This window comes from Halichoerus grypus, chromosome 2 (genome assembly GCF_964656455.1).
Source record: "Halichoerus grypus chromosome 2, mHalGry1.hap1.1, whole genome shotgun sequence".
Classification (NCBI taxonomy): Eukaryota; Metazoa; Chordata; class Mammalia; order Carnivora; family Phocidae; genus Halichoerus; species Halichoerus grypus.
This window is the reverse complement of record NC_135713.1, coordinates 189,726,866-189,753,474: the sequence shown is the minus strand read 5'-3', so window position 1 is coordinate 189,753,474 and position 26,609 is coordinate 189,726,866. Positions and strand designations below refer to the sequence as shown.

Genomic DNA, 26,609 nt, shown 5'->3' with positions numbered 1-26,609 from the left:
ATCGGGCTCCCTACTCTGCAGGAAGCCTACTTCTCCTTCTTCCACTCCCCCTGCTTGTGTTCCCTCTCTCGCTGTCTCTCTCTCTGTCAAATAAAATCTTAAAAAAATAAAAAAATAAAAAATAAAAAATAAAAACATAATTCGTTTATTACAAGTAGAGTCCAGATCAGGTCTCTACGTTGACACAGCTCTTAAATATCTAATCTATAAATTCTCCCCCTACTCTCCTTTTTTATTCTTTACAAAATATATGAAGAAGCTGGGACATTTATTTTGTAGATGTTCCCACAGTCATTGTTTTGCTGATCATATCCCCATGGTGCTGTCGTTCCACCTATTTTTATTTTTTTTAATTTTACTTATTTATTTGGAAAATAATAATCTATTTGAAACAGGAAAAAGGTAAGAAAAAAAAGAAATGTAAAATTTTAGCCTGAAGGATAAACGAGTTGTGAGGAAACACCTGGAGCTCAATATATTATTTTCCCCTGGTGCTGGAGTTTTACAGTCCTGTGGGATCCGTAAGCTTGTCATCCACCTGTTCCTCCAGTCTGTCTTCTGGGCGAGTTCCATCTATTTTTAAATATTAGTTGCCTTAAGCTTTGTCACCTGGGCCTGGACATCTGTAATATTTTCCACAGTTCTTCTGCCTCTACGTGACCATCAGATTACATTTCCTAAATCAATGCCTCTGATGTGGTCACTTCTCTGTGCCCAAACCTACCCTGCACCCCCACTGTCTTCTTTAGGATAAAGTGCAAACTCAGGAGCGTGATAAGCCAGGTCTTCCACCAGCTGGCCTGGCATCACTTTTTCTGAACCGACACCCTTGTGAGGAGCTCATCCTTGGTGACTTCTAACCTGACAACTTGTGGCTGGTTCTCTCTCAGCCCCCGTCTCCCCTGATATTCAGTTCTACAGGTCCAACTGCCTGATGGACATTTATACCTGTGCCTCCAACAGGCACTTCAAACTCAACACTTACCCTTAAGCATCAAATGAGATGTACACAAGACAACAACAAAACCAGAAAACTTTCTGTGAACTACAGAACACTATATAAAGTTACCTAATATTATTAGACTCTAAGCTACTTGAGGGCAGGAGCTACAACTTAAATTACGTGTTCCCCCCAGCAAGCACTATGCCTGCACACAACAGAGATCCAGTAAACATTTGTTAAATGCTTATGTGAAATGTTATTCAACCTCTCCAAGCCTTGGTCTCCTTATCTGTATAACAGGGATAGCAGTTTCAGGGGAAATCAAAACTGTTTCAGGGCAAATCAGATGTGCTGAGGGCAGAGTACAGAGTACAGTGCTTGGCCCACAGTGACCATTTCACTAACATTTACTTTTATAATAATCAAAATGAGTAACTTTGCATCTCCCTACCTCTATGCTTTTGTACACACTTCTCACCTGTAACAATCTGAAATATTTTTTAAAGGCCAAATTAATGCCCATTTTTTAAAGAAACCTTGATCTTTCTGGCCCACAATGATCTGTTTTTCCTCTGGAATTCTGTATTCCTTCCTGTCGAATGCTCATTCTTAAATTCCTCCCTCTATCCCCCTTTAAGCACACAATACAAAAGATCTGATCACACTTTGCCTACTTTCTTTTTTTTTAATTCTGGGAAAAGTTTCTGTAAGTATGTAAAGATTAAAATGGAAATCTAAAAATCCATAGGAAAGAACTGCTTCTGCTTTGTTAAAATATCTGCTAAAAATAAAACCCAAACTAAGTTAAACAGAAATAAACTGGGAAGGAGTCTTAAAAGTCAATCTTCCCAGGGTCAAACTTATTAGGCACCTCTGAAATAAACAGTGCGGGAGAAATTATTCGGCTACCTAAGGCACTTGGGTTTCTAATGCTTTGGAAGTACTCTAGACAGACACACAAGGGCTTTCCAAAAATACTGCAACTGAAAACCAAATAACTATCTTTAATTTAATTCTCTCACTTCAGGGTTGCATTTTAAAAATCTGGTGTTAGGGGCACCTGGGTGGCTCAGCTGGTTGGGCATCCGACTCTTGGTTTTGGCTCAGGTCATGATCTCGGGGTCCTGGGATCAAGCCCTACAATGGGCTCCGTGCTCAGTGCAGAGTCCGCTTGGGATTCTTTCCCTCTTCCTCTCCCTGCCCCTCTGCCCTTCCCCCTACACGCATGTGTGCATGCGCTCGCTCGCTCACTCTCTCAAATAAATAAGTAAATAAAATCTTAAAAAAAAAAAAAAATCTGGTGTTAGACATAATAGGAAAGAAATGCTCTTACTGGATCGATGCCAAAAGGGTATGGTCCACCAAAAACTCCAGGGACAGACGGGTTCAACTGCAGAACAGGGTTCCCCCGAAGCGTCTCCTCCCTACCATGTTAGAAGAAAAGTTCCATTTGTTTTTATCAAAAGAGGGAAACTGCTGGGGTCCAAAACTGATCCTAAAAGAAACTACTACAGCTGTCTTGTCTCTTCAATAAAAGAGGAAAGACTAGCATCTGAGAATGAGAAGGGATCAGAAATAACAAAAGACCAAAACAAACAAACACACCTACACAACTAAGTAGGGAATTTGGGGAATCTGCTTTTAATTTACAAAAAGAAACAATGTGCCTAAATTTACAGTCTCAGTTTCCTTCCTTCCTTCCTTCCTTCCTTTCTCTCTTTCTTTTTTCTCTTAAGTAGGCTCCACACCCAGCGTGGAGCCCAATATAGGGCTTGAACTCACGACCCCAAGATCAAGACCTGAGCTGAGATCAACAGTCAAATGCTTAACTGACTGGCCACCCAGGCGCCCCAGGCACTCAGTTTCTTCATAGTGCTGAAGGAATCACAAACACTTGCCAGGCTGGGGCATAAATAAGAGGGGACACTGCATTCTTCTGAAACAGAGACGCTGTCAGCCACTTCCTAAAGAAGTATAAGTTTATCTCTTGTCTGGAAAATCAGAGCTGAACAGAAAAGGAATAACCTGACTTTTAGCTTCTTTGCAACTTACGTCCAATTATATAAAGTGAACATCGGCCGTACACTCCAGGATGACCCGAAGATATTAAGAGACTTGGAAAAGCAATCATTGTAGATGAGGCCAGTGTAGATGGAAAACACACCCATCAACAGAATAATGTACCGGCCGCTGAACACCGTGCTAAACATCTGGGAACCAGAAGAAAGAAGTCAATGAAACGTACTCCCTGTGGCTCAACATTATTGTTGTGACAACATTATTGAGAATATATGACCATTCTTCTCACACTAATTTACCCCACCCACCCCAGGTCAGAGAACCTAAAGGCCAAAATACAATGCTAACAAGAAATGACTTTCACAGCACATGACCGCTTTAGAGTTAAAATGAATGTGACGTCTCTACTCTTGAAACAGCCTCTGTAACTTCTATATAAATTCATGGATAGAAGACTTCCAGATCCTAATTTTATAATGAATGCTTGAGAAATTACAAAGTTTCAGTCCAACACACATGGAGCAAACATTACCTCATTCTCATTCTTCTGAGAGAGGATCCGGCTCTCCCTCAATACCATCCATACAGCAAATAGGGTCATCAAAATACCATGGCCAAAGTCCCCAAACATCACAGCAAACAGGAAAGGGAAAGTGATGATGGTATAGGGAGCTATAAAGAAACCAGAGAAAGAAAACAAAGTACAGAAAACCGCAACCACCAGCAGCAGATCACATTCCTCCTCATACTCTAAGATCAGTATGAGGGGACTTATTCCCTAGCTGTTGGTCAGATGGACTCCCAGAGAAAACCTTCCATGGCAGGATCTGCACGTCCTCACAAAGCAGCTCTGATGGGATCTGGGCTACTGCTAGCATTTTAAACAAAGAACACAGAGAGTGAAAGTTTTGTCCCTAGCCCTGGCTGGGCACTTCCTTTGTTCTTTGATTCTTTTTCTCTAAGCCCTGGAACACTGCTCCTTTGACAGGCTAGCTTTCTTCTCTTGTGCAGCAACCATTTCTCAGCTGAAAAAAGCTCCCAGGTAAGTGGGAGAAAGCCCAGAACTCAGAGCAAAGCCAGTCCTGCAGAAGACTCTAGCTAAAAACAAATTCTCAGACTCTTGATTTAATAATTAACTCTCCTGTTTTTCCTTTGTGAAACCTGCTTTGTGTCTAAAATGGTCAATAATTGCTATATTTTCTCTGTCTAACCTGGAATAGGGAAGCCATTTAAAAATATCAGCAATCTTGGAAAAAAACTTTTTGCTTAGAGTACTTCCTGCAAATGTGCTAGAGAAAGCCAGGTGTTTCATAGTTGTGAAGATACACAAAAGAATCCAATCCACTGAGCTCACTCCTATAAAACCACCTCTCAAAGGAGTGCCACCCAGCAATAAACCTCCCTCCCTGTGTCAAAATGGGCACCTCCTTATAGGAATTACACTAGAGCTGAGGTCTTGACAACATAGTTAATTTTATGCCAGCTACTCAAGAACATCTGAAGGGAGGCATTAGAAGAGACAAATAAACAAAATACAAAACTTCTAGAGGGAGAAGATTCAAGTTTTTTTACCTGGATTTATCTCTCGGTAAGTTCCAATTCCGTAAGCATCTACTATGTTCTGAAAGCCATATGTGAACTTGTTCGTTTTGTTATAGGTTGGGGGCGTCTGATTTGTTTGCATCCTGTTCAGAATAGAGGGCACAGTGGAACCACTGTGTTCCTGGGAAACATTAAACACATATATCAAAATTAGATCATCCTAATTGTGGTGGTTACATAGATGTATATATTTATCAAAATTCATCAAACTATACATATAAAATAGGAGCATTTTATATTATGTGAATTGTATCTCAATCTTGCCCAGTCTTTGGAGAAACTGGAGCTAGGTATAAAATCTACAATGAAAGATTTAAATTAAGTGTGAAAGAATATCCTTATGTGAGAAAATTCAATTCTAAAATGTGCAACCAAAGAAAACATGGAACTTCCTCATCTGGAGACATCCTCATCTGCCTTTCTACTAAGAGTATTGTTGTTCTTTCCTTTTATGGAGAAAGCAGTGTTATCTTCTCAAACTCTAACTGCTAGACAGGACTGCTAGGGTTATCCCTCAGAAGCAGTCTGATGGGGGAGCCTGGGTGGCTCAGTTGGTTAAGCATCTGTCTTTGGCTCGGGTCATGATCTCCGGGTCCTGGGATTGAGCCCTGCGTCAGGGTCCCTGCTCAGGCTCAGCTCCCTACTCCCTACCAAATAGTAACTAACTAAGCTTTAGTTACTAAGAGGGGTCTGCTTCTCCCTCTCCCTCTGCCCCTCCCCACCGCCTGCTTGTGCTCTCCCTCCCACCCTCTCTCTCAAATAAATAAATAAAATCTTAAAAAAAAAAAAAAAGAACCTATCTGAGGGGCAGAGAGAATGGATAAGGAAACTGACGTTCTGGTCAGGAGCTATTCTGAAGAATCATGGGTATATGACCAAGTCATTTCGTCTTTTTTTTTTTTTTTAAGATTTATTTATTTATTTTGAGAGCGAGCGAGAGAGAGAGAGAGAGCGAGCGCGCAAGCGTGCACACATAAGTGGGGGGAGGGGCAGAGGGAGAGGGAGAGAGAGAATCTCAAGCAGACTCCACGCTAAGCGTGGAGCCCGATGTGGGGCTGGGTCTCACAACCCTGAGATCATGACTTGAGCCAAAATTAAGAGTCAGACACTCAACCGACTGAGGACTGAGCCACACAGGCACCCAGTCATTTCATCTTTTTTGAACTGCAGTTTCCACATTTGGAAAACAAGGATACACAAAATGTATTGTTAGGAAACAAGAGGAGTACAAGATGAGTATATCCAAGAACTCTGAAAGTAAAAATGCCATAAAAATGTGATCAATTAATGTTACAGTGGGTGGGAAGTGCTCTTTCCCACTGCACTGCCAGCTACAGGGGACTCACCGTGCCCCTCCTGAGCGCAAACTGAATGGAGTCAAGGTCGGTGACGGGGCACCAGACCTCTGCAATCAGGCACTTCTGGGTCACGTCGATGTTGCACAGGTTCAGGGTGTGGTAGATGGCCTTCATCTTCCTCACCTTGATGAACCAGACACGGATGTTTTTAGCAGCTGCCTGCAGGACCCTCTGGCGGTGATCCTCTGTTTGATTGAGAACCTTTTGGGAGAGAAAGGAACTAGGAGAGATCCTTCTATACCAGGCTTGGGTCCAGGATATGAATGACAAAGAGGCACAGCTTTCTGAGAAGGGTTGCTAGGGATTTATTCTTCTTCTGACTAGAATGGCTTTTGCGGGGGGCAAATTACAAGAAATTAGAGCTTTAGTTACTAACATTCATTTTTCTTTTGGCTTCAAGCTGAAGAGAAACCTGAGGAAATAGTTTTTAGTTCCTCTATATTTATCTTCCCACAAATCCACAGCTTACTTACCTGGATCATTAAAGAGCAATGGCTTTCCATGTAGAGTCTGTAACTCAGACTCAAAGTTAAGTCAGCATTATAGGGCTGGGAGTTGACAAAATCCACACTTAAAAACAGTTAGCTGCAGAATGCCCTGAATATAAGCCAGCATCAGGGAATGATGGGAAAGAGGCAGTGCTGAACACCATCACCCGCCTATGCCAAGAGAGACTCCATGCCAGGGAACAAGGGACAGAAGACACTATGGGGTCAGAAGGACTCAAGGCCTTAGAGGAGATTAGACTGCCACATACCACTGTTATCGTGGGGCAGATAAGGCTTTATCTTTCTGTCAGGCTTCTTGGGGGAAAAAAAACGTTTCAGTGCTGATCCTTTGGAAACCAGTACACATTGCCCTCACAGTAATCACACTGCCAAGACTAGAGTGAAAGGAAGGGGCAGGGACACTTAACATTCTACTGCCTTGTTTATCACCATTTAAGATTTCAATAGCAGGAGAGGGGCTAAGCCAAAGGGCGAGCAACCCACCACTCACACTTCTGCATGAAAACTGACCTTAAATCTCCATGTTTCTTTAAAGAAGAAAAGCTATGCACTAACCATTTTAGCACAAGGCTCCATCATACCTGACTCATCAATTCAGAAAAAAGTAGTAACTACTTTCTGAAGGGCAGTAAGTGGTGACCTCCATAGAGGTTTTTTAAAAAAAAATGCATGCGGGGTGCCTGGGTGGCTCAGTCAGTTAAGCGTCTGCCTTCGGCTCAGGTCATGATCCCGGTGTCCTGGGATCAAGCCCCGCATTAGGCTCCCTGCTCTGCGGGAAGACTGCTTCTCCCTCTCCTCCCCACTTGTGCTCTCTCTCACTATCTCTGTCTCTCTCTCAAATAAATAAATAAAATCTAAAATAAATAAATTAAATTTTAAAAACGCATGCTAGAGAAACTTGTGCTCTCTCTCACTATCCGTCTCTCTCTCTCAAATAAATAAATAAAATCTAAAAAAATTTAATTAATTAATTAATTAAATTAGATTAAAAAAACGCATGCTAGAGAAACTCTTGTATCACCTGAGAAGGAACAAAGTTATTTTCTCTCCTTCTGGCTGTTGACAATTTTACAACTACTATTCAAACTTCTGGAAGGATGGGGATAAACTTGTAAGCAATGCCCTATCTGCTTTTCTCTTTCCCCATCCCCCACCCCCACATCTCACTCCTTGATATTCAATCCCTTTTAATTTTTTAAAAAAGATTTTATTTATTTATTTGACATAGCGAGAGAGAGCACAAGCAGGAGGAGCAGCAGAGGGAGAAGCAGGCTCCCCACTGAGCAAAGAGCCCGATGCGGGACTTGATCCCAGGATCCTGGGATCATGACCTGAGCCAAAGGCAGATGCTTAACCAACTGAGCCACCCAGGCATCCCTTTTATTATTTTTTTAAAAGATTTTATTTTTAAGTAATCACCACACCCAACATGGGGCTCGAACTCACAGCCCCGAGATCAAGATTTGCATGCTTGGGGCACCTGGGTGGCTCAGTTGGTTCATCGGGCTTCCTGCTCAGCGAGAAGCCTGCTTCTTCCTCTCCCACTCCCCGTTTGTGTTCCCTCTCTCGATGTCTCTCTCTCTCTGTCAAATAAATAAATAAAATCTTAAAAAAAAAAAAAAAAAGAAAAAAGAGTTGCATGCTCTACCGACTGAGCCAGCCAGGCACCCCTCAATCCCTTTTTAAAGTTTCAGTTCAGGGGCGCCTGGGTGGCTCAGTTGTTAAGCGTCTGCCTTCGGCGCAGGTCATGATCCCAGGGTCCTGGGATTGAGCCCTGCATCGGGCTCCCTGCTCAGCGGGAAGCCTGCTTCTTCTTCTCCCACTCCCCCTGCTTGTGTTCCCTCTCTGGCTGTGCCTCTCTGTCAAATAAATAAATAAAATCGTAATAAATAAATAAATAAAAAATAAAGTTTCAGTTCATACAGCTGGATATTTCAAAGATCAAATTCTGACCATATTGCCTGTGCCTTTAAAAAATCTACGTGTAAGTCTAGGAGGGGATAAGATAGCCCTAGAACCCAGAACACACTAATTGGCCTATCACCCATCAACAGTTCTAAAAAACTCTCTTCCCGTGGTTAAACAGGTAAGTGTATCTCTGAGGAGCTGGAAATAGGTCAAGTTGGTGGGTCATAGACAATGGGAGTTGGAGGGAAAGATGACAAAGGGAGTTGAAATGGGAGTTACAACATATCTCTGACAATTTTGCCCCTGCTGGAAAGAACTGTCTTTGAGATTAAGTAGTGGGCTGCCTTATCTGTAGGGGACACCACCCAAGACCCCCAGTGGGTGCCTAAAACCGTGAATAGTACCTAACTATATATAATACGTTTTTTTCTATACACACATACCTATGATGAAGTTTAATTTAAAAATTAGGCACAGTAAGAAATTAACAATTAATAATAGAATAGAATAATTGTAACAATATGGTATAATAATAAAGTCATGTGAATGTGGTCTCTCTCTCTCTAAATATCTTATTGTACCGTACTCACCCTTCTTGTGAGGATGTGAGAGGATACAATGCCTATGTGAGATGAAGTGAGGTGAATGATGTAGGCATGTGATGCAGCGTTAGGCTACTATAACCTTCTGACATCGTCAGGGGATCATGTTTAAGACCCACAGCTGACTGTGGGTGACTGAAACCTCAGGAGGCAAAATCACAGATAAAGGGGGGTGGGGACTACTGAATGTTTTAATGTTTCAAGAGGGCAATCATCACATCCTTTCAACAGGGAACAAAGCTCCAACTGGCCACACTTTCCTTCCAAGTACGCCTCAATCATGACTCCATCCTTAGGACCTCATGACAACCATGGAACATATTAACCACACTGGTGATGTGGTAAAAATCTAATAGTCTCTTCTTGGGTACAAGACTTACAGGACTCTCTGGCTAGACCGTGTGGTTAAGATCCAAGGTGACCAGAAGTTACATGCCAAGCTGTTAAGAGTGGCTGCCTCTGGAGGGAGAGAGTGTGTGAGAGAGGGCAGAACTTACTTCACGCGTACTTCTGTATTACTTGATTTTTTTTCCTTAACTAAGTATACTTTTTTTTACTCATAAAAAATACCTCAGACTCACGAAGAGGGAAACTGAATACTTGAAGCAACAACAACTTCAGATGTATAGCATTCCTGTCGTGTTTGAGGATGATTAACGCTGTTATGCTATTTTTAACAGTCATTCCCTGAAACTTTTCCCCAGCTCCCAAGGGCACAAGTTACCCATGGACACTTCTTTTTTTGCATCCTGGCTGCTCTTGGTGCCTAATAAACTGTTAGTGTTTCAAGGAAGGGGAACGGTCTTCGATTACAGTACTTCACACAAAAAAATTCCCTCCAGCCCTCTGGTACCATTTGGAGATCGTCAATCCTGGTATTAACTCCAGAAGCCATTTCCTTCCTCTCCTGTGGTGTCTCAGGACAGGGATAGAGTGAGGCCCGGAACCTGGAACATACAGACACAGCCTGATGGACACTGAAGTTTCTTAACCTGTTCAATTTAAATAACCTCAGAAAGTAATCTTAATGTACTAGAAGGACCAAAACTAGAAGGATTACCTCAGACTGGTGCCCTGATCATTAATAAATATGAAATGTCCTATAGATGGAGCAATAACATTTGAACTATCTTGACATTCTCTGCAGCTACTAAATTCCCTTAGATTAAAATTTTAAAAACTCAGTAATACAGGGGCGCCTGGGTGGCTCAGTTGGTTAAGCAACTGCCTTCGGCTCAGGTCATGATCCTGGAGTCCCTGGATCGAGTCCCGCATCGGGCTCCCTGCTCGGCGGGGAGTCTGCTTCTCCCTCTGACCCTCCCCCCTCTCATGTGCTCTCTCTCATTCTCTCTCTCTCAAATAAATAAATAAAATCTTAAAAAAAATAAAAATAAAAATAAAAATAAAAAATAAAAATAAAAACTCAGTAATACAAATCATATTGTAAATTACTTGAGAAAAATGGCACGGAAAAGAGATCTTCTGGACAGAATTTCAGAAAAGTGTGCAGGCACAGTGCCTACGGCACACTGCTGGGTACACAAACCCATCGTCCTAGAACAACGTAGCATTTATAAACCATGAGTCCTAATTACTTTTTTCCAAAGAAAGGAAATTGCGGTTTTGATAGTACTTCTAAAAATGAACTTAGGTCATTTCTAATTGTTTAAAATAGCCCTAATATTATTAAAAGATATATGCGCTGTGTCAAAGTAGACTAAAAGGGTTATTGTTTCACTATTCTATATTCTAAGCTTAATAGTTAGGCAGCCTGGCTGCACCCCTCAGGGAGGCACATTTCTCTTACCCTTCGCAGATCTTCTTGACTCTGTTTTTCAGCTGATCGCCTTGGAAGAAAATGATGAATACGGACTTGTGCACGTAGTCACCCTGGGCCCCAAACCCAAAACAGAGCATTCAGACTTCTGGCCCGGAAGAAAATTTCTTAAATACCCTACTGTCTTGGTGATATAGGAACAACGGGAGTCACTGAAGGATATGGCAACCCTGCACTTGAATTATTATCCTCCATCCGTTTAAGCTCTGCTATAAGAACATTTGCCCTGTAGTCTCTCATTCACACAAAAAACCTTAGATATTTGTTTTTAAACTCAACCATGAGCTTAACACAGACACTAAGATGATTCTCCTTGTAGCACCATATAGCCCTTTATACCAATTCAACTTCAAACCTTACACTGCCTGAGTAAGGATGGAGGCGAGGAATGGAAGCCATTCCTGTTTGTTCTATGCTTAGAAGTTCCCAGATAAAGGGGACTGAGGAACTATAAGGAAGTGAGGGTTTGGGAAGAAGGTTGATGTGGAATCTCATGCTTCATGCTAAGTTTGATCTAAGGGGCAGGGAGGAGGAGGGCAATCTATTCCAAATACCAAGTTCACACATAAAGTCTGACACAAGGACTGCAGGGAAAGATCAGAAAAATAGGCTTAACTGGGTGTTAACCAAGACTGCCTCTGGTTGCCTGTATTTTCTCATATTCCTAGGATTTTTATAATAAAAAACAAACTTTAGAAGGATAAAAGGAGATGAGGAATGAAGAAAATGAGGCAACGAGCCTTAAATCCCTAAATTCTCCAGAATGGAAAATAAACTGGAGCACATTCCTTGTGCAGCCTCTCTGCTGTAGCTATCCAGACCCCTTTCCTCAATTTGTTGATAAAATAATGTTTCTGTTGCCCAGAAACTTGGCTGAATATTCCTGAGAACAGCTCCACATTAGGAGTCACTGCAGACTGCAATGTCTCTACAACGCGAGGACAGCCTCCGGTGGATCTGCACAACTGCTCCTCTGGGGGCTCCCTGAACCCTAAGTGTCACCACTCTCCTCTTCAGGAGGATAAAAGGATAAAAGCCTCAGGTGCTCAGACCATTTCAGCTGCATGACCCACCCACTCTGAGAAGTCTCACAATCCAATCTCTCTTCGTGGAGCAAAGGATACTAATTTAAGAACATCCAAATGATAATTTTCAACAAAAAATCCAAGCCCAGGCTTCCAAATATTACCAATACAAAAGTAAAGTAAATTTTTTTGCAGAACATTTCATCTTCCTTGCTTGTGATCCTTGAAATCAGGATTCACCATACTTAGTGTAGGTTGATGTTAAGAACTCTGTCCCATTATGTCAAATGCCAAGATGTTCAGCCATTCCTACTTTGCAAAGCACTGGGTAGGGAAGATCCTCCTACCTTGCACAATAAATTATTTTTAAACTAAGTTTCTAAATCTCCCAACAAACAAATAGACAAAAAACCTTACCAACTAAAAATTTCATCACCTTATAAAGCTCATAGTTGAGGAGGAACTCTCTCCTCTTCTTACACATTGGTATTACCAAACCTGGAACCAGATGTCATGCTCTGATTTTCATAGAAAGTTAATTTTCTTTTGGCCTCTGCTAAGTAACAGAAAGTATATAAAGCTTAAGTTTAAAATAAGGGGAAAAAAACATATAGTCCAAATCATACCGACACAGGTGGGGCTTGAAAATGTCTATGCATCTGTCAGTATACATCATAGGTACACAGAGGACGGAAGTTAAGAGGAAAAGAGCAGTACTTCCTATTCGCAGATCAGGGTAGAGGGAAACATAAGGGCTCCTCTGCGGGAGGGTCAGATTCAGGTGGTACCATGCAGTGTTACTGCTCTGAGCTCCCTTTACAAGACCTACTCCACAGGACGCAATTTCCTTGTCTTACAGTCACAGGATCCTCCAGGGGGTTCTCGATTTCAGCCTGTCGCAGGAACACATTTCCCCGGCAGACCCGCCAAAGCATGCGCTCAAAAGTAGGGATGCGCTCCCGGTTAATCACACCAGCCACGAAGCTGTGGGAAGAAGAGCCAGATGGGGAACTCTATTCCACGCCATGGGATGGAAGGCTTTAAGACAAAGAGGTGAAGTGAGGGGAGGGGGCAAGACAAACACAAGGCTATGCAATGTTATGTCAAAAGGGCTCCCAAAGTTTTCTTCCCAGAACCAGGAAAGGGTTGACAGAACAGCTCAGGAACTGAATCCAAAGTGACATAGGAACACCTCTCAAGAGGCTCAGAAGAGAACACATCCTGGAAACAAGTGAATGCCCAGCCTCACTACTCTTTTGACAGCAAACATGAATGTGACCCCACTGAGTTATGGAGGGTCGAAATAGTACTCACCCAAGTCTTAAAGGTGTGCCTCTTCCCATCTCACTTGGCTCCAAGAGGGACGAGGACTCTTCCAACAAGTCTGGATCCGCCATCTGCTGATGATGCAATTCAGCCTGAATTCACAAATCAATTAATATCTAATGAAAATAGTTAGTGGCATGCAGGGAACGAGGAACCAGGAGATAAGTTTGGAAAATAAAGATAGAAAAGAAAAAAACCACCAAAAGAGACGACATACCCACGAAAAGAATAGGGGAAGAAAACAAAGGAAAGAAACAAGAGGAAAAGAAAGCTTAACTGCCCCAGTAAAGCATCGGGGAAATGGTTTTTGAAATAAGGAATAAAGGAAAAAAACACTAAATAATGGTGACAATGTATAAATCTGTTATTTGGTGGAAACCATTTTATCTGTGTTTCCCTAACGAGCCAAGAAAGTACTAGGAAATACCTGTGCATGCGGATGGAAGCTGAAATGTTTCTCCGTTTTCAGCAAAACCAAAGCAGCTCTGAAGATACTCTCAACATCAAATTTCCAGGCAGCTAGAGACTAGAATTTTCCCTGGGTGGGAATGTGAAAGATGGAGACTCTCTTTCCAAGGAAGAAGAAAAGCACAGCCACCGTCCCAAGCAGTGTGAACAGGAGAAAGGCGGAAGGGGCATTTCCACGTATCTGGGTTTCCATGCTCTTCAAAATTCAGAACATGAGAGCTTTCAGCATGGCCACCGTATAAAATGCCCCAAGCCGTGGGATTTAAAGAGTATTTCTTTCTCCAAAAGGAGAAGCGGCACAGCAGCTGGACAGGCCTGGACCTCCGCCGCATCAACAGAAGGAAGAAAAAGTGAAAACCTATCTGAATGTCCTAGTTTCTGACCAGGAATCTAGGAATATTAAAAAGTTCATGTTAGGCTACATAGTTTAAGGGTCACTGAGAACAAAGTGGAAACCAATAATCTCAATCAAGTGAAGATAATGTAACTGATAATAAGCCAATATAGAGCATGTAGGCTAGTTTAATTGTTCAGATTTAAAATTATTTCCACCATGACAGTTTATACAATGAAATGAAGGAGGAGAGGGACCTTCTCAGATGGAGGTCTGTACTTCCTAAACTCTCTCTACCCAACACATCCTACTACCTTTTAGTCTTACCAGGAAGGAGAAGCTGCTCTAAAAATTAAAGGCCAATCAACTTCTCTACCACCTGATCTCCCCAACTTTAATATCCACATACTGCTTGTTTAACCAAAGACTAGAAATCAGCCAGAAGAATCTTCCTTTTCAAAAGCAAAACTAAACAAAAAAAATCAGGAAAATTTTTCTCTATCATTTTCATTCCAAACATCAATTTGATTCTCTTCCTGTTAACCCTGCGATCAAAAAATGTCACAAAGGAACCTCACTTGATAAGTGATAGGACCATAAAGGTAAAGTCAAGGGGTGCGGGGGGAAGGCTTTAGGATTGAGTATAAACCTGAGGATATAAACCAAATGATAAGGCTGAAAGCCTAAAAAAAAGAAAAATTTGGGGGGAAGTGACTTCTAAAAGTTGATGCAGGATCAACATTCAACTTTACCCCCTACCCCGGCTGAATGAAAGGAGGGACGGAACAGAACGGAAAGGAAAAGAGACAGGAAGGAAGGAAGGAAGGAAGGAAGGAAGGAAGGAAGGGAAGAAGGAAGGAAGGAAGGAAGGAAGGGAAGAAGGAAGGAAGGGAGGAAGGGAGGAAGGAAGGAAGGGAAGAAGGAAGGAAGGAAGGGAAGGAAGGAAGGAAGGAAGGAAGGAAGGAAGGAAGGAAGGAAGGGCAGGCACTGAGTACGTCAGAGGGCAGACAAATACTGTCATGAGATGTGAAAAAGTTTAAGATGAGATAATGGGGGCAACAGATTTCCACTTGCTATCGAATGGAAGTTTAGGGGGCTTTTTTTGGTTTCTACTTAATATCAAATCAGCTGATTGCAAGCCACAGGCAACTCATTTTAAGGATCTAGATGACTGGGGCGCCTGGGTGGCTCAGCCATTTAGCATCTGCCTTCGGCTTGGGTCATGATCCCAGGGCCCTGGGATTGAGCCCCACATCGGGCTCCTTGCTCAGCAGGGAAGCCTGCTTCTCCCTCTCCCACTCCCCCTGCTTGTGTTCCCTCTCTCGCGGTCTCTTTCTCTCTGTCAAAAAATAAATAAAAATCTTTAAAAAAAAAAAAAGGATCTAGATGACTACCTCACTTCAACTTGTTCTTGGGATGTCCCTTGGCAAAAACCAGTGAAACTGACTGCTACCCACAAGACTTCTGCCTACTTCCCTGTATGGTTCACAAGACCTGCTTTCAGTAAACCCAAAAGATCAGGCACAGCGCAAACATATGTGCTCTATAGGGGACAACTGCTGGAGCAGCAAAAAGCACTGAGCGACAAGACTACTCTGTAGGCTACTACTCACCTGGGACTCTGGGCGTAAAAAAAACTTCAGCAGAATTAAAATTAAATGGAAACTTGCAATAATATTCTAATTAATAATTTCACTACTTCATACTTAAGAATCCTAAATCTTAGAGAGGGAAGTCAAACATTTTTAAATAAAATAACTGTGCCTCATGGGGAACTAGGAGGACCAGAACTGCTTACTGAGGGCCTTTACGACAATCTCTAAAACTGCACCGTGGGGTATCTGAATCCTATTCTGGGTTCCCTAATAACAAAAACAACACTACCAACGTGCGTCTGAATTACTTGCTATGCTCTTTGGTTCACCTTTCCCCTAGTCAGAACACTAAAACCATGCCCTGAAAGAGGAAGCGGCAGAATCTCAGCAGCGCCCTGTCAACAGCACATCCAGTTCAAGCTGCATTAATTACCAAGAGCAAACACTTTTACTTCCATCTATATTGAGAGAGAAATCACATTTCATCACTTAAGGTGTTCACCCAAGCCCCAAGGGAGATGGCAGATGGGAAAGAAAAGTAAAGTAAAGCAGATGGATGGAAGACTCAGAAGGAAAGGAAGGCAGGGACCTGCATGCCATTAACCATTACTTTTCCAGTCTTCTTTACGCTCTCATATGTTAGGGTGCTTATGGTAAAAGATGCAGAGAACTCTCTCCAGCTCTTATAGTTCTTCATAAGCAAGAAGACTGAGAAAAGGATAATCATTAACAAGTCATTTTAAATGCTCTGGATAAGAAATGGCTATGTCGAATTTGCAATCATCTTAAATCATAAGAATGTTCGATTTATGTTTACTCTTCCCCTTCCAGATATCTTGCCAATCATGACCGCTATGCCTAAAGACGGAAAGAATCATTTTCTGATTGAGCCATTTTTGGCTAACTCATTATTATAAATTATTGATCATGTTCACCAAATTTTATAAAAAAAGAAGGGTTTGAACTGGTCGTGTTTTAGGCCATTTGCAAACACTGTAGTTTCAGGCATGGAAGACAATCTCGTGAAAAAAATTACGTTTCCGAGATTTGAGGGTCCCAAGTTTATCTTTTGCATTATTTGAAGTGTGCACTCACGTGCACAGATGCACTTACTCTGTGAGGTCTCATTTCCTGTCAAGGCAGCTGTCTGGCAACAGCAGGGCAAGGGCCATTGAAAGGGACCTGGCTGAGCCTCTGAGCTAGTGGCAGGCCTCCACAAGGCACTGATTCTGCACTTGGGAGAAGAAAGGCAGAGTAGCTCTTGCCAGAAGACTCCCCGCACTATCGTAAGGGTGCTAGGAACAAGAGAGACTGATGACAAAAGCAGCCAAAGAATCTCTCACATTGGCGCCAAGGCCTCATGCTCAAAAGTACTTCGAGATTATTACCAAAAAAAAAAAAAAAAAAAAGTTTTGTGTGAGTGAGGGGGAAAGCAACCCACTGTGGATGGAGCATGAAGGTCATGAAGACTTCCAGCCTGCCTTCTCAGCATGGGTGTTTCATGTTTAGATTTATTAAGAAAAGAAAGAAAAGAAAATTCCTAAATCCAGAACTTAGGATTTTAAAACTGTGATCATCTTTCCAAGTGATTTTTCTTATTTTGTTTTTAGTATCTTGTTTTTAGTAACATTAACAATTCAAGTAACTATTGCCCATAAGGGGGTCCATTTGTCGGTCTTTATTCAGATTTTCTCTCAGAATGAACTAGACAAGGAAGCCTATTCCATCCCTTAAACTCAGGAGGTTATGAAAGACATCTGCATACATTTCAGCAACATCCAGCAATAAACTAAGACTATATCAAAAGGGGAAGAAGGGGGGGAGGGCAAAAGAATTAAGCCCCAAATGATGCTCAAAGTACCTGAGCTTTGATTCTGAGGCCAGCTGAAATGGGATCTGCGGGCAGCAGCTTAGACACATTTAGAAAAGCACGTATCTGTGAGCATATGGGGGCACTGTGTTCTGGCATGTTTCCTGATATGACTAAGTGATGCTTTCCTTGAGCACAGGGACCATGTCTTACTCATCTTGTGCCTCACGAAGAGTAGGTGCTCATTAAGTGCTCAGTGAATTAATGAATATAAATACAGTAACAGTTTAGGCAGTGAGCAACCGGAATTCCAGATTATTGTTCATGAAAGCCACATGGCAAAAGTGGCCATGCCTGTTGCAAAAGACCTGAAACACATGGAAAGAGTTAATCACACTGTCCCACACCCTCCAATGGGATGAGATATCGGGGACTGGTGAAAGAAGTTTCTGTCAGTCTCAAAATTCTCCACTCAGTGAGCTAGCTGAATATTCACACCAAACCTCTCTTGATACATAGCCAGATTCTGATTCTTGGGATGATCATGCAATTAAATTCATATGCGCTCTTTCCCGTTCCCTTGCCCCAACAGATTTTTTTAAATTAGCATGGCTTCTCTGAGTCAGTCCTTAGTTACTGAGGAATGTATCACATCTTCAGCTTTCTGAAGCCCAGTGGTTTACAAACTAGCATACCTCAGCGTCACCCTGTGAAAACAGATTGCTGGGCCCCACCCTCAGAGTTTCTAATTCCCTGAGTCTAGAGTGAGGACTAGTAATGTGCATTCTGACAAGTTCCCGGGTGAGGCTCATGCTGCTGGTTACAGAGCCCTTGCTCCAGTCTAGAGGGCTAGAGAGTTGGTCTTTCCTTAAAAGACAGATATCAAAAGTAGAACTGAGAATACACCATGTGGGACACCTGGGTGCCTCAGTGGGTTAAACGTTTGCCTTCAGCTCAGGTCATGATCCCAGGGTCTTGGGATAGAGCCCCACGTCAGGCTCCCTGCTCAGCAGGGAGCCTGCTTCTCCCTCTCCCCACTGCTCATGCTCTCTCTCTCAAAGAAATAAAATCTTTAAAGAAAGAGAGAGAGAGAGAGAATACATCATGTACTAACTAAAACTGGCCTTCTATTTTTAAAAAGTTTTGCCAAATTTTTTATTGTTGTTGAGCAAAGGAAACAAAGAATGTTATGGAAGGCACATTGAACAGTGACTGGACCAATAGCTGAAGTGTCTGATATTGCTAATCTGGTGGCAAAGACACCTTACTGTAAAAAAAAAAGTTACTGATATCTTAGGCCACCAATAAAGCAAGTCCAGGCTAAAAGCTAAGACTCCTCTCCAGGTGTACTTAGAAGGAAGTCTTCTGAAAGTCTTGCTCCCATGTCTTTCCATAGGCTCACCTCAGCAAACTGTCATGTGCAACCTACATTTTTAACCCAGGAACTGATTTACATTTTTCCCTATAAAGTAGTGCAATGAGTTTCCATGGAAATCCAGGAATTTCAAAACAGGCATCCTACCAGTATTTCCATACAACATAAAGAAAAACTCTTGAAAAATTAAAATGTGACATGTGCTATGTGGATAGTTACAAATGTGCTCATGATTGATAAGCAAACACAGAGAATAAAATAAAAATAAAAACTTGATGATAAAAAGTTCAGAGGTTAAAACTTCATTACAATTTCATGTAGGACCAAATGTTTCTTGTTGCTTTAACTTTTACCTTACCTTAAGCCTTTACTTACCTTAAAATATAATGTAAAAATTTCAACTATGTATATACAACTACTTTAGGGTTCCTTTCCCCATCTTGTGATGAAAAATTGCAGAAAATTGCAAAAATATACAAAACCATGACTGGCTGTGTACTGCATGAAAAATGGAACATAATCTGACATTTCTTCAACTAAAATGGTGCAAAAATGGTATTGCTTTCAACTAGCAAATTAAAATAATTTCTGGAATAACAACATGGCCCACTTGTGCAGGTGTGATAGATATCAGCTGCTCAAATACTAAAAGAAACAATAGTCTGACCTCATCGAAAAACTGCTGAGTTTTGCGAAGTATAAATTTTAGTTCAGTCAGTTCCAGGAAATTTCTCTTCAGAGCTTCCTGGTTTGTGTTGATTTCCTTCAGTTCATTTTCAATCTTCTCAAAATTGGCCTACAGGAAAAAAAAAATCAAACTATTAACTTAAACTAACCTCAATATGCTTGTTCTGAAAGACAGATGAATTCATCTATCCCACAGAATTCTTGCAACCTTATGGTTCAAACATATTTTATATCTACCCAGCAAATATGTGATTTCACCAGGGCAATTTTCTTCATGAAAATTTTTTGCTTAGCATCATCTGTCTTTACCTATCGGTTCTATTACACACTTGGTTGAATTTCTCAGGGGACTTTGGATGGATAAAATAAATATCGAAAAGTCTACTGCTTATTCATTTAGTCTATGAGATTAATAAATTGCTAGATAAGTTGACATTAATCCAATAAGGTTTCAATAAGGCAATAAGCATTTATTTGGTGGCATGTGATATCGTTCAAGATAGTGCTCTATAGTAAGTCTCCACAAGAAACTCACAAGCAAGAGACGATGCGGACAACAGCAGCAAGAATTCCTCTACTCTCCATCCACACAGGAAAATAATTTCTGCATTTAAGTAGAAAGAAATGTATCTGGCTTCCTTAGAAGAACTGTTTACCTCTAAGTCAATCATGTCCCGGGGGAAGGGCACCTCTGGGTTTTCACCAGTGTCCATAATAGGGATATTAGCTTTTCTTATCTCTTTCTCCACAAATCCTAAAATGACAGAATCAAAACATTCATGTATAGCATAGGCCTGGAACTGCCAATATTTAAGGCAAAAAATAAGAGCAAAAACCTGGCTAAAAAGAGCTTTGTTCTATAAAGATACTTTCATGTAAAACAAGCACAACATGTAAATCCTTTTTCCTCCACGTTCCTCTTCTTCCACTGCACACTCTCTAAATCACAGCTACCCCAAAGAGGATTGTCATCCCACAACCATCTTCTTTCCCTCTTCTGATCTTAAAAGCTCATCTGCTTCAGTTCTCCACCCTGTGCGACTACTACTCCAGAGTATGATGGTTCTGTTTGTAGACACTGTTTGCCAAGCTCCAGAAGAGCGCAATTCCATAGAATATTTGACATTTAGCATACTAGTGAAACAACTCCAGATCAAAAGGGTTTCATAAAATTTGAAAACAATCAAATCAGTTTTAACAAAACAAAAAACAAAAAGCATGACACAGTGTAAGGCCCCAAAGTACCAGAAGAGAAAAGTGACAACTAGTGACTTTTTGAGGGCAGAGACCAAATTCACCCATCAGCTAACTGAAAGCTGACACAGTATAGTAGCAAGATCATTGGTTTGGAAGCCAGAGAGAACAACCGGGATTCAAATAGTGATTCCAGCATAACTGCTTATGTTCTTGGGCAAGTCACTTAACCTTTCTGATCTTTGGTTCCTCCCTCCCTTCCCCCCTTCCTTCCTCCCTCCCTTTCTTCCTTCCTTCCTTCCTCTCTCTCTCTTTATTTTTAAATAATCTCTACACCCAACGTGGGGCTCGAACTCATGACCCTGAGATCAGAAGTCAGATGCTCTACCAATTGTGCCAGCCAGGTGCCCCAGCTTCCTCATTTATTAAATGAGGTAACACCCACCTAAAGGAATATTGTGAGGAATGACTGAAATAAAGTATATGAACACCCCAACTCTCAATAGGACCCTAACAAATGTGTTAGTTTCCTCTCTCATAAAAAGGTCAAATTAAAAGGTGGCTGTGTTGACATCTAAAATAGATAGTGGGGCACCTGGATGGCTCAGCTGGTGGAGCGTGCAACTCTTGATTTCAGAGTTGTGGGTTCGAGCCCCATGTTGGATACAGAAATTGCTTAAAAATGGGCGCCTGGGTGGCTCAGTCATTAGGCATCTGCCTTTGGCTCGGGTCGTGGTCCCAGAGTCCTGGGATCGAGTCCCACATCGGGCTCCCTGTTTGGCGGGAAGCCTGCTTCTCCCTCTCCCACTCCCTCTGCTTGTGTTCCCTCTCTCGCTGTGTCTCTGTCAAATAAATAAATAAAATCTTTAAAAAAAAAAAGAAATTGCTTAAAAATAAAATCTTCAGGGGCGCCTGGGTGGCTTAGAAGCGTCTGCCTTCGGCTCAGGCATGATCCCAGAGTCCTGGGATCGAGTCCCACATCAGGCTTCCTGCTCTGCGCGAAACCTGCTTCTTCCTCTCCCACTCCCCCTGCTTGTGTTCCCTCTCTCGCTGTGTCTCTCTCTGTCAAATAAATAAATATTTTTTAAAAATAAATAAAATAAAATCTTTAAAATAAATAATTATTGGGGTATCTGGGTGGCTCAGATGGTTAAGCGTCTGCCTTTGGCTCAGGTCATGACCTCCAGGTCCTGGGATCGAGCCCCAGGTTGGGCTCCCAGCTCAGCAGGAGTCTGCTTCTCCCTCTCCCTCTGCCTTTCCCCCCTGCTCGTGCTCCCTCTGTCTCTCTCTCTCTCTTAAATGAATAAATGAAATCTTTAAAATAAATAAATTAATTAAATTAAATTAAATTAAAAATTATTTAATAAAATAAGATGGTGGTCTGCGTCCTCTCAGAATTCTATAATGCAATACTGCTATAAAACCTTTCCCAAAAAAAAATTTCCCATATTTCCCACAATATGTTCAGTTTGCAGCCTTGTCATCTCAAACGAGGTTTCCATTAAGCACCACCTAGCCCCAATACCACAAAATCTACTTGTACACAAGAAATTCATCTTAATATCAGGATTGTAAGACTATTCTTCCTTTCTTTTTCTCCTGCAATATTTTCTTCTTTTGTTAAGAGGACTAGTGTCTCTTAATTTAAGACAAATGACTCATTATAGGAACATGACACGGAACCAAAATGCACATACGAAGCTTTCGATCCATTTCTTCACATCTTCTAACTTCATTCACAAATTTCCGCTGGAAAACGTTCACATCTGGATTTAACTGCAAAATAAGAAGACAATGCTACATATTTAAATACTGCATCTACTTTCTGTTTCACAAGCAACACCCTGCAAAGTGAAAATCTAGTATTTTGTGTCAGTGTACGATGCAACACTAACAAAAATGGCCTACTGATCTACATAACCTGCTTCGGGGCCAATCACACCAACTGAAGGTAAAAACCCCTCCCTCACTGTAGCACCATATTACTGGAATGGAGGCAAATTAGATAAAATAGTATGATACAAAATGGTCTTCCCAGGCTGAAGTCAGTGAGCTCCCCTGACCAAAAATTTGAGCAACGAATGTAACAGAAGCTCTGCCAGGTTTTCCTTCTCTTCCTCCCCATCAGAAGACACAGAAAGCAAACTTCTCTTATTCTTCTGTCCCAGGTCTTCACTTCCTAGGGGACAGGCTGGTTTATTCATTCATACATCACAAGTAATTTTCAAAGCAATGTGACAGATATTCTGGGCAATACAAACAAAAATAAAACAAGTTCCTACTTACTAAGAAGCCTGCAATTTAATAAAGAAAAAGGATGAACACAACCAATAAGATACCATGTGATAAATTCCAGAAAAGTAATACAGATAAGGGGCACCTGGGTGGCTCAGTCAGTTAAGTGTCTGACTCTTGGTTTCGGCTCAAGTCGTGATCAGGTTGGGCTCTGCACTTAGTGTGGAATCTGCTTAAGATTCTCTCACCCCGGGCCGCCTGGTGGCTTGGTTAAGCAGCTGCCTTCGGCTCCCGTCATGATCTCAGGGTCCTGGGATCGAACCCCGCGTCAAGCTCCCTGCTCAGTGGGGAGTCTGCTTCTCCCCCTCCCTCTGTACCCCCCACCACTTGTGCTTCTCTCTCTCTCTCAAATAAACAAAACCTTTGAATAAAAAAATAAAAAGAGTGGGGCACCTGGGTGACTCAGTCGTTAAGCATCTGCCTTCAGCTCAGGTCATGATCCCAGGGTCCTGGGATCGAGCCCCACATCGGGCTCCCTGCTCAGCGGGAAGCCTGCTTCTCCCTCTCCCACTCCCCCTGCTTGTGTTCCCTCTCTCGCTGTCTCTCTCTCTAAAAATAAATAAAATCTTAAAAAAAAGAGTAAAAAAAAAGATTCTCTCACCCCTTTCCCTTTGCCCCCCCTTGCATGTGTGCACACACTCTCTCTCCAAAACAAATAAATAAAATTAAATTTAAAAAGGAGCTTAAAAGTATTACAAAAAAAATTTAGGGGTGTTTGGGTGGCTCAGTCATTAAGCGTCTGCCTTCAGCTCAGGTCATGATCCCGGGGTCCTGGGATCGAGCCCCGCATTGGGCTCCCTGCTCGGCAGGAAGCCTGCTTCTCCCTCTCCCACTCCCCCTGCTTGTGTTCCCTCTCTTTCTGTGTCTCTGTCAAATAAATAAATAAAATCTTCAAAAAAAATGTTTTTTTAAAGTAATACAAATAAAGAACTATAGCTACTCACGCAACATTTATGAAGCACCAACTGTGTGCCAGGCACTATATTAGGCACTGGTGTAAATACAAAAGGGTATGGCCGAGCTTCGAGGAGCTATCAGACCCGCAGATGAGACAGACACAAACTAATAAATACAATTTGTTGTGATAAATGCTATTTTTAAAAAGTAAATATTGTTGTCAGTTTTTTATACAATTACACATATACCTACCTACTTCATGACTAAGCATTCCACTAATAGGTATTTGCTTAAGAGAAATGAAAACACGTCTACAGAGACTCGTACAAGAATGTTTACAGCAGCGGGCGCCTGGGTGGCTCAGTTGGTTAAGCGACTGCCTTCGGCTCAGGTCATGATCCTGGAGTCCCGGGATCGAGTCCCGCATCGGGCTCCCTGCTCAGCGGGGAGTCTGCTTCTCCCTCTGACCCTCCACCCTCTCATGTGCTCTCTCTCTCCTCTCATCCTCTCTCAAATAAATAAATAAAAATCTTTAAAAAAGAATGTTTATAGCAGCTTTATTCACAATAGCCCCAAACTGGCAATGTTCCAAATATCCAACAACAGGAGAACGGATAAAGACATTGTGGTGTATTCATGCAATGAAATACTACTCTGCAATAAAAAGAGAATCAACTATAGATACACATAAAAACAGACACATCTCAACACTAGTTTGAGTTAAAGAAGTCAGACATAAGGCTTTGCAGTGTATGATTCTCTTTACATTAAGTTCAAGAACAGGCAAAACTAATCTATGATAGGCAGAAATCAAAACAGTGGAGAATGGGGCGCCTGGGTGGCTCAGTCGTTAAGCGTCTGCCTTCGGCTCAGGTCATGATCCCAGGGTCCTGGGATCGAGCCCCACATCGGGCTCCCTGCTCGGTGGGAGGCCTGCTTCTCCTTCTCCCACTCCCCCTGCTTGTGTTCCCTCTCTCCCTGTGTCTCTGTCAAATAAATAAATAAAATCTTTAAAAAAAAAAACAGTGGAGAATGACCAGAAGTAGGCACAAGATACCCTTCCGGGCTGATGGAAATATTCTATATCTTTACTGGGGTGGTGTTTGCAAAGATATTAAATTTACCAAATCATCCAATTGTACTCTTAAGGTCTATGCATTTCAGTGAATATAAATTTTACATCCATAAAAAACATGGCGGGGGGGAAAGGAAGGAAAGAAAATAAAAGGGAAAAAAATGAATGAAAGAACGAAATAAAGAAATGAACATATGCAAGAATAAGTATGAGAAAAAAATGAGTAACTAAGTTGAAAAAATGTACAAAGGAAACATCTGAGCTGGGACTCTGGGGGATTAGGCAGAGTTCACCAAGCAGAAATAGGCAGAATGAAGCAGAAAGACGATGACAAGTGACTCAGAGACATAAATAAATCATATATTCAGAGAAGGGGAAAAATTGTTCCCTAAGCAGAATGGAATCAAATAATCTGATTTTCTAAAAACACTTCTTAAAGATTTACTTTTTTTTTTTTTTAAGATTTTATTTATTTATTTTGACAGAGAGAGAGAGAGACAGCGAAGAGAGGAAACACAAGCGAGGGGGTGGGAGAGGGAGAAGCAGGCTTCCCGCTGAGCAGGGAGCCCGATGCGGGGCTCGATCCCAGGACCCCGGGACCATAACCTGAGCCGAAGGCAGACGCTTAATGACTGAGCCATCCAGGCACCCCTAAAGATTTACTTTTTTGAATAATACTGTGTATGAAGAACAAATTGTAAGAGGGACAGATTGATAATGGAGAAACTAGTAAGGACATTATTGGTATCATTGTATTAATATTAGAGAGAATCTAAGACAAAAAGCATTATTAGAGATTATGAGAATCACTACAAACAATTTCGAGGAAGATGCAACAATCTTAAACTTGGATGTCTCTAGTAAAATGTTTTTTTCACCAAGCAGGCAGTATCTTGGCCTTCCATTCAGAAATTTCCACTTCAATGAACATGAAACTGAAGCGAAAGTAGCCACAAGACTACTTTACTGGTTTCACTATCTGTAGGCAAAGTTCAACGGCAGCCCGTGTCAGGTAAGGCATCCCAAAATATTTGGGCAAGGCATCCTCAAAATATTTCCAACAGAAATTAACAGAACCACAAGGAGACACTGACAAATCTGTCTATGTAGTGGAAAATTTTAAATACAATTTTAAATTACTGATACATCGAGTCTACCAAACATTAGTAAGGACAGAGAAAATGTGAACAACCTAATTAATAAGCTTAATCTAAAATATATATACATACACACACACAATTTTTTTATCCCAGCATCCAACAGTTCTCTAAGAATTATGAAAACTGACAACAAAATAGGCCATATAGCAAATCTCAGTAAAGATCTTTACTATACAGATAATGTTCTATGATAATGCAATTAAGTTAGAAATCAATATCAAGGGGCACCTGGGTGGCTCAGTCGGTTAAGCATCCAAATCTTGGTTTCAGCTCAGCTCATGATCTCAAGGTTGTGAGATTGAGCCCCATCTGTCTCCTTGCTCAGCGGGGAGTCTGCTTGAAGATTCTCTCCCTCTGCCCCTTCCCCCACTAGCGCACACATGTTCTCTCACTTTCTCTCTCTCAAATAAATAATCTTAAAAAAAAAAAAAGAAATCAATATCAAAAATACAACCTAGGGTGGCCTGGGTTGCACAGTTGGTTGAGCAGCCAACTCTTCGTTTCAGCTCAGGTCATGATCTCAACAACCCCCACACAGGGCTCTGCACTGCTTAAGACTCTCTCTGTCCCAGGGCACCCAGATGGCTCAG

The 26,609-nt window shown here is 41.7% G+C and overlaps 1 protein-coding gene across 13 annotated transcripts in view; it reads right to left on the bottom strand.

Annotated features, from left to right (window-relative positions):
* Window positions 1-26,609, bottom strand: part of ATP6V0A1 (ATPase H+ transporting V0 subunit a1) — a 62,233-nt gene that overhangs the window by 21,368 nt on the left and 14,256 nt on the right. For 8 of the 13 annotated variants that reach the window (XM_036095455.2, XM_036095456.2, XM_036095461.2 and 5 more), the window contains exons 3-14: window positions 22,290-22,368; window positions 20,055-20,152; window positions 19,379-19,507; window positions 13,118-13,221; window positions 12,661-12,787; window positions 10,749-10,831; window positions 9,795-9,888; window positions 5,911-6,123; window positions 4,535-4,685; window positions 3,495-3,634; window positions 2,996-3,153; window positions 2,277-2,367 (exon numbers count right to left, since the gene is read on the bottom strand). In XM_036095455.2, coding sequence (XP_035951348.1) covers window positions 2,277-2,367; window positions 2,996-3,153; window positions 3,495-3,634; window positions 4,535-4,685; window positions 5,911-6,123; window positions 9,795-9,888; window positions 10,749-10,831; window positions 12,661-12,787; window positions 13,118-13,221; window positions 19,379-19,507; window positions 20,055-20,152; window positions 22,290-22,368 — 1,467 coding nt within the window. The remainder of the gene's footprint in view (window positions 1-2,276; window positions 2,368-2,995; window positions 3,154-3,494; window positions 3,635-4,534; window positions 4,686-5,910; window positions 6,124-9,794; window positions 9,889-10,748; window positions 10,832-12,660; window positions 12,788-13,117; window positions 13,222-19,378; window positions 19,508-20,054; window positions 20,153-22,289; window positions 22,369-26,609) is intronic. The other 5 variants (XM_036095464.2, XM_036095465.2, XM_036095454.2 and 2 more) reach the window with 1 other exon arrangement.